We start from the raw sequence: 8,204 nt of genomic DNA, 5'->3' as shown, positions 1-8,204 counted from the left end.
GTTGCAGCTCAACGTTTGCCCGCTTTTATCATTTCCAAAACCAGTTTTTTGTTTCTTTCTTTTTTTTTTATGTGTTTGGAATCATTTTCTGGTTGAAGCTCCCGGTTGAGTCCAATTTTCAAAAACGCCTGACCCCAACTTTCACCTTCAGATGGAAGGAAATTGGTTTGTAATGATACAGAGAAAAATGACTGTCCACAGTGTGTTCCTCATGTGAAAGCCTTTGTTGGTGATGACAGTTTTAGATTTTTCGTAGAAACAACAAAAAAAGATTATGATGTTTACACAGGATGAACATTTTGAGATGCTTAGCCTTTATTGTACAAAAATGTCTGGTGAAACGAATTACAGATGAATGTCAATATACGCTGGGGAAATAGCAGCAATTTTGTAAGAACTAATTTGTTCAAATTCCAGTTCAGCACTAACCAGTTTAAAATATAGTCATTTAGTCCAGACATTTTATTAGAAATGCAACAATCATTACCTAGGATACAGATGATGGGATTAACAGTTACATTTATTTGTGTTCCAGCACATATTGGAATTAAGGGAAAAAAACAGTAGATAGGGAAGGGAAAAAAGGACAAGTCAACTTTACAGTAAATACAATCAAATAAAAAAAGTACAAAACTTGAGGGAAAGATGACAGAAAGAATGGGATGGAAATAAGAAAGGAAGGTGGTGTCTTAGGATTCCAAAAAGAGTATGAGGAATGAGAGAAGGGAGGAGAAACTAGTAACAGCTCATGTTTCAGAATACAGCAGCATAATACAGGAAATGCTAATATTATGGAGGAAATGAGAAAACACGGCATTATTGTCGTTTGTAGAAGATATGAGATAGAAAGGAGACTAATGGAGGGATTCTGAAAAAGGAAACGTTTAATTTAATTTAGTACACTACACCTTTACATTCACATTTTAATTGTTTATTATTTATTTATTTATTTTTTAAAAACATATTGGAATAAATTAAGACCTTTTGAGCCACACTTCATATCAGCAGGTGGCGGTAATATAACCTTAACGTTCCTTGGCGAGCTGAATCACTTCCTGTGGCCTTTTAACTGCATTCACCAAATCAAATTCATGAAGATGAAACAGAAGGTTCTAGAATAGGCCAGGACGCCGCGGGAGCGCCAAGTTTGGAAATCGCTGCGCTTGTGTTATGGTAAGTTATTTTTCGGAAACCTCATTTCTAAGTTGTGTGTGTTTTTTTTTTTTTCTGGTTAAGTTATGGGAGGAATTTTTTGTGTGTCTAAACTGTGAAACAGACAAGGAACGGCCCGACCACGGCGTCTCTAAGGCGGTTTGTTTGGCAGCGGGGATTCCTGAAACATGTGAGGAGAAAGAAAAATGGCGTCTGGAACCAGCAGCAGGTCAAAGATGGACACTGAGGCGATCCTTACAGGCAGGCTGAGGATCCGCCCGACTGTCAGAGGAAGGGTAGGATAATTCAAACAACTGGCCAAAGATGTCTCAAAGTAAGAGCTGATGCCGGTTTTGGTTGTTAATGAAACCCAAAGCGCTTGACTTTTTGCTGTGTTGGTTTGTTTTTATTCTCTGCTGAGAGTCTGTCAGCTGAGAAGCATTCTGCTGTGCTAAATCTTTCTGTCTTGATGGGGGTTTTTTTGTTTTGTGTTTTTTGCGCTGTCATGTGACCTGCGACGGTTTTGCTGCAACTAGCATGTTGGAGTCTGAAGTTAATGGTTGACAAATCAGTTGTAATGCGAAAGAAAGAAAGATGGCTGCCACGGCTTTGGCGAATACAGTTAAAAGGCTCCAGGAAGTGATTCAGCTTAATAAATATCACTATAATAAACCTTGATAACATACCTAATGTTAAAAGTGATAATTTATTGTGGCTATGACAAATACTATTGGAAATATATTTTTGTGTTGATTTAAGGTCTTTCATTTACATTTCAAAGAAAAACTTGAGTACTTACAAAAAAATGAAAAAGGTAATGTTTTAAATCATATTAATATCTGATATTATGACAGTATTCGCCTATATTTTACTTGATCAAATTGTCGTTCATTACTCGATTGTTCTGATAATCGATAGGATAGGTTACTCTCTATTACTGAGGTAATTGTTTGGCGCCCTCTTCTGGACAGCGTCACGATCAAAGCTCATATGAAACATCCGTTCCTCTTGACCAAAATTTGAAAATTTTTGGTTCTGATCAATGAGAAGGACATTATAAAGACTACAGTACAGACTTTAGGAGAGTTTTAATGAAAATACGTCCAAAGATAACGCTTTTTTTTTTTTTAACTTACCAACATCCACCTGCTTAGAGTTGCTTTAAAACCTTAATTAATGAAACATTGAACAAATATTTGATATGTACTAATGATTTTGGTGATGGCACTCAGGGCAGGTTTCCTCCGTCGCTGACCGTGGTGTTTTTTTTATGACTTTATGTTTCTGTGTTTTTATGACGTGAACAAATAACCGTCCTCCAGCCACTTTCCCGTCCACTTTGTGACAACATCCGGTCGCTGAGTCATGTGACTCGTGTGACGCGAAAAAAAGTGTTTCCATTGAGGATTTGCGAACTAAACCATCGCATCGTACCGCTAAAACTTGAAAGGAAAACAAGTCTTTCTTTCAAAATTGGCGTATTTCCATTAAGCGAATTTATTTTCAAAATATCAACTTGTATGGAAATGCAGATATGCTGTTTCTACACAATGACTGATGTCATTGTGCTCAAGAAGCTGGCTTAAATAAATAGTGACGCTGTGTCAAAGATGGTTTTCTGCTCACCTGGTTTTGACCTGCTGTTACCTTTCAGACCAGTCTACATATCGACCTTTGACATCGAGGTGGTTTTGTCCAGACAGCTGCTGTTCACTGCATATTTATCCATTTTCAGCCCATTTTCTGCAAACCAGAGAGATGGTTGTGTGTGAAAATCCCAGCAGAGCAGCAGATTCTTAAAACCCTCTGACGCTCAATGCCATGACACTCAGCGCCATGACGCTCACTGCCATGACACTCAGCGCCATGACGCTCACTGCCATGACACTCAGCGCCATGACGCTCACTGCCATGACACTCAGCGCCATGACGCTCACTGCCATGACGCTCACTGCCATGACGCTCACTGCCATGACGCTCACTGCCATGACGCTCAGAGCCATGACGCACACTGCCATGACGCTCAGCGCCATGACGCTCACTGCCATGATGTTCAGCGCCATGACGTTCAGCGCCATGACGCACACTGCCATGACGCTCAGCGCCATGACGCACACTGCCATGACGCTCAGCGCCATGACGCTCAGCGCCATGACGCTCACTGCCATGACACTCGGAGCCATGACGCTCAGAGCCATGACGCTCAGCGCCATGACACTCAGTACCTTCGCTCTCTGATACCCCCAAATAAAATCCACCTGGTTGTCGTTTAACCTCTGCCAACACTGACAGCCGTAGACTTAATGGTGCTGCTGAAAAGGACTTTTATGTTGCAGGATGTCCTAGTCGAAGACCAAATAAAAATCTAGCTGACACCCTTGGGCAAGATTCAAACAGTTGTTGCTCACAGATGCCATCAACCCAGTCTGAGGGAGCGTGAGCTGTTTTTACAAAATGAAAGGCAAAAAGTTTCATTCTAGTTGTTTTTTTATGAAAAAAGCAAAAATGGAAACGATGCGTTTTTATCCTGCACAATGAAACTCACTGGAGTTTGTGGTTGTCAAGGGACAAAATGTGACAAAATTCACAGAATATGAGACGCTGTGGCTTTAAGAGGTTAACACCAGATCAACAAATGTGGCAAATTAAATTCCTCTTCCAAAAAACAGCCAAAGGAAAAAAAACAAACAAAATGGTCAGTTTGAAAGATGAAGTAAAATATTTTACCGCTTTTAATGACACAGAAGTCCAAACCGTGTTCAACTGGTTTCATTTGCGACACATAACCTGCACCGGTGGCTCATGTCGCATTTCTCTGCCTTCAAACAAGATTTTCTGCATTCATATTTTTCTCTTTGACATTACGGCGCCAACAACACTTGATTCAAAGTAAAAGCATTGTGTTTAAACAAGTGAGTGATGCTAAAACAAAATCCTTGTAACAGCTTTTATTCCCATACAGGCATGTTATTTCAAATCAAAACAAAGGAAAACGAAAGATCTGCTTACTAAATAAGTGAATTAATTAATAAAAAGTAGCATCAGTGTTTTTCTTAGCAAACTGAACAATTCTGGATTGTTCAGCTTAGTTTAGAGCCACTGTTTCTGATAAAAAGCTTCATTCTGTGTCGTATGGAGTCCAGTAAACAGACGTCCTAGCCCAGCGTGATTGGTCGGCGTTCTACAGTTCATCTGTGTTTCTTGGTTTTGCTTCATAAACATTGCATCTTTTTTTAAAAAACGTTTTCTATTTGACTACAGTCAGGGAACTAGGTCTGGTTGGTCTGGAACCAAGGGACTTGTCTTATTAAATAGAAAGATTTTTTTCTAAAGATTTTGTTTTTCCACCGTTGGCGAACCCGACCAGTCCAAGTGTTGTTGCTGCTTGGCCTGATTCACAGTGAGGCTTGAATTCCGTGTTTTAAGGTTTGTCTGACAAACTCTTAACAGTTTCATTTTCATCACCTCTCATATTTAAAAAATGAGAAACCCCCCCTCCCCCCCACCCCAAACAAAAACAATGTCCCCGTTGAGGTTTGTTTTTCAGATTAAAAGCGTATTTTGAAAATAACAACCTTTACGCAGGTGTTGGACATGTTTCATTGAGCCAATGTTTCTGTTTATACTTTTTTTTTTCAGTAGTCTGTAATATTCTAATTTCAAACATTTCAAACGTTTTCATTTCAAACATGCTAATGAAAACATGTTTTTCATTAGCTACAAGCAGGAAATCATCATAATTACCAGAAATAAAGGCTTTCAAACATCCATGAAGCTCTATAATGTGTTTCACTTAGTGATAAAATTCCTGAAATGAACTTACTTTTCAATAATATTCATTCTGCACCATTTTCTTTAACTCTTTCAGTTTTTCAGCCCATCCCATTTTTTCCACAAAAGGGGCGTGGCTTCTTTCTTAATTTTATTGTATCCTCTTTTTGACATTCCTTGATCCATTTGAAGGAATGGATCAAGGAATGGATTTTCGTCGGTTTTCTTCCACCTCGCTCCGACTTAAAAAGTTTTTTAAAGAAGTCTTTTGTTATCATATTCTCTTTAACATTTTAAATCAAAGTACGCTGCTTAACATTTAACTCTGAGAGGAATGAGTTAAATCATGGCCACCATGGTCACGCTATGACTGACCTCCATGCTGCTATCGCAGTTTAGAGTGATTTGATTACACATCCAGTACCTTGTATACCATGACGGTTAGATATGTTACTCTACCACACATGCTTGTAAATTATTAGGAAATAAATCTTGTCATAGTTGAGTTGGACTTTTACTTTAATCGAAGCTGTGAATTTTTTACAGAATTGGACGTGAGTGGAGGCTGAACAGTAAAAGAAAAACAGAGCCTGGGTTGTGATTGTCGGCTGGCTTGATGGTGGCTACGCTAGGGCTAACATGCTTCTCCTGTCGGTCGTTTAAGGCAAAAAAAGAAAAAGAAAAAGTTGGTGTAGGAATGTCGAAGAGATGGATAAGGAAGCGTGGCGTTCAAGTTCTTGTTTTGCATTAATAATGGAAGGATTTGGAGGATCCTGGAGGCTCACAAGGCAGAGAAGCAGAAGGAAACGTCTTGTTTTAACCGTCAGACAAGCCTCACAGCCAGAACATCCTGTTTTTGCACCACACCGTTCTTTCTTTCGTTTCTTTTTTCTTTGCTTGCATGTTTAATCACATCTTCTTTAACGAGGAAACATTTTCCATTGCGGCTGTGAACAGTCGGAATAAGAATAAAAGAAATATATAAAATCCGGTTGTTATTATTATGCTAAAACATTCCAAATACATAATAAATAAAAATATCTATGAAATGATGTTTTGTTTTTTTTTGTGTCGAAGTCCACAGAAGAATCCAGAGGCCTTGCATTACTATCCGACAACTTTCTTCTGCTTCGCTTATTTCTTTTTGTTTGTTGTTCTTGTTGTTGTTGCATTATTCATCTGCGGTTTGCGAGTCTCGCTGCTGCTGCAGCTGAATATGACATCTTTGATAAATATTTACACATAAACATCAAGAATATAATGTGGGTCATTATACAGGTTATGTAAAAAAAAAAAAAGAAGTCTGTTTTATTTTATTTTTAAAATATTTTCCCTCTGGTTCCAGTCTCAGTGTGAACGCGACGCCGTCCCCTCTGCTTCCGTCTGTCGGAACCGGAGCTCCAAAGCGGCCCGGTCCTCTCAGACGTTGGTCTCCAGGCCGTTCATGTCCACAGAACAGTGGTCCTTGTCTCTGTGCTCTCGCTTGTGGTGCGGGCCGTGGCCATGCTTCTTCTTCTCCACCGGCCGGATGCCCTCCTCCAGCTGGATGAGGCGGGCCACGTCCGGGGACACGTGGTCCTGCCGGCTGCCCGGCGGCGGCTGGTAGCAGCCGTTCTTTTGGTTCTGGTACCTCATCATCTGCTGGATACTTATCATGGGTTTGGTTTCACAGATCAGGGGTACCTGAAGGAGAAATAAAGAAAGAAAACAAAAAGCGACTGAATCGTCTCTTTAAATGGTCTACAACAACGTTGTAAATGTTTCTTAAGATTTAAAGGGCTGGTATTATGTATTTTCCAGGCACATAGTGTAATTTTGTAGCACAATAAGGTAGTTGTTTTCTCCTTCAGTTGTTATAAAAGTGCTATATATTGAATATAACTTCCAAGAAATTTGACGTTGCAATCTATGTCTTGAAATTGGGCCTCTGTCTCTTTAAAAACTCCTGCTCTTTCTGAAACTCCGCCTCCAGGAAGTCATCACAACATGGCTCCTCTATTAACCCTTTCACAGCGTTTTTACCAGCGTTTAACTGAGCAGAAGCTCAATAAATGTGTAGATCCACCAGGAGTTTGCCAGTTGCCGCTGGCTAGTCTGAAGGAGCTCAGTGGAAGAGTCTGTGTGACAGTCCAAGGGGATGTTGCCACCTCATTGTAGCACGTTTGTCTTGAGAAAATGCAGATTTATTTTTGGAAAAACTTTTCCAACTTCCTTTTTATGCACCTGTGATATTAAAAACAGATAACTTTTACACTTCTTCACTCAGTAAAGCTCTGGTTCAGTTTGTGCCTTGAATTCAATTGAATTAATTTGCATATGGACAAAAGTTGCATATTTGTTACTATATAGCCAGAGCTCATTTGCAAAGCCTTGACCTTAGCTTGGCTTCTAGTTCCATAAATTCATTCACTCACACATCACTTTGTAGTTATGAGCGGTCGCTCTGTACATGTAAACAAACCATTTTTTCCCACCTAAACCATTGGATATAATTGCATTTTCTTCCCTTGTAGTCTAGTACCGCCATGAATATTTTAACTCGTCCTAAAAACCTCAAACTTTCTGAAAACTTTGTACCACTACCAATTCAGTTTTATTTTGGCTCTCGTCCCAGCCGGTCCACGCTGCTGAAACGTAGCAGATCAGAACCGGAGTCACTTTGAACAACCTCTTGCTGCAGATTTCAGTTATTGGAGTAACATAATCACGTTGCCTTCCAGCGACTGTAAGCAAATGATAGGAAAAACTCAATTTTTGTTTTCTAATTTCTACACTGAACTGATTCGTCAAAGAAAAAAAAACAAAACAGGCATTTTCTATATACTTTCCTTTGCGGCTAACAGCTGTGAAACCTTCTGCAGCGTTTCTTCCCGCAGAACACAAATTCATTTGGCCTTTTCTGGAGACCGATATGGAGGAGCTACCAGCAGGACCGCGAGTGATGAAAGTGATATTTCTTGGTCCACTGCTGCTGCTCTTTCTCTAAATGATCTGTGTGTTTACATATACCCTGCATCCCACCTCCCATCAGATGAAACTTTACAGTTGTTTTTCTTGTTCCACATCCGTATATCATATTACTCTTTCTTTAAAATAAAAACAAGACCAATGTTCAAGGTTTGTGCCGTCCGAGTCGTATTGATCCATCTTTTTCTTTGCGCTCACCTGCTCCCCCTCCTTGACGAAATCCTTTCTGCAGATGTGAGCCATGATGCCGGTAGCCAGAGCGTCGCCCATGACGTTGACCATGGTCCTGAATCGATCCCTGGACAACACAGTTA

The 8,204-nt window shown here is 39.9% G+C and overlaps 1 protein-coding gene and 1 long non-coding RNA gene across 2 annotated transcripts in view; one reads left to right on the top strand and one right to left on the bottom strand.

The window, feature by feature from the left end:
* Window positions 1-1,018: 1,018 nt before the first annotated feature.
* On the top strand, window positions 1,019-6,407 carry LOC114146006 (uncharacterized). Its single transcript, XR_003595820.1, has 3 exons — window positions 1,019-1,173; window positions 1,277-1,486; window positions 6,269-6,407. It is a non-coding gene; the product is annotated as an uncharacterized LOC114146006 (long non-coding RNA).
* slc1a7a (solute carrier family 1 member 7a) overlaps window positions 6,306-8,204 on the bottom strand; it is a 38,799-nt gene continuing 36,900 nt past the window's right edge. The window contains exons 10-11 of the mRNA XM_028019730.1: window positions 8,089-8,188; window positions 6,306-6,606 (exon numbers count right to left, since the gene is read on the bottom strand). Of these exons, the coding sequence (XP_027875531.1) occupies window positions 6,343-6,606; window positions 8,089-8,188 (364 nt within the window). The 3' untranslated portion in view covers window positions 6,306-6,342. The remainder of the gene's footprint in view (window positions 6,607-8,088; window positions 8,189-8,204) is intronic.

The sequence above is a fragment of the Xiphophorus couchianus genome, chromosome 6 (assembly GCF_001444195.1).
Source record: "Xiphophorus couchianus chromosome 6, X_couchianus-1.0, whole genome shotgun sequence".
In the NCBI taxonomy this organism is placed as follows: domain Eukaryota; kingdom Metazoa; phylum Chordata; class Actinopteri; order Cyprinodontiformes; family Poeciliidae; genus Xiphophorus; species Xiphophorus couchianus.
The sequence above is the reverse complement of the archived record's forward strand: the minus strand, read 5'-3'. Positions and strand labels throughout refer to the sequence as shown.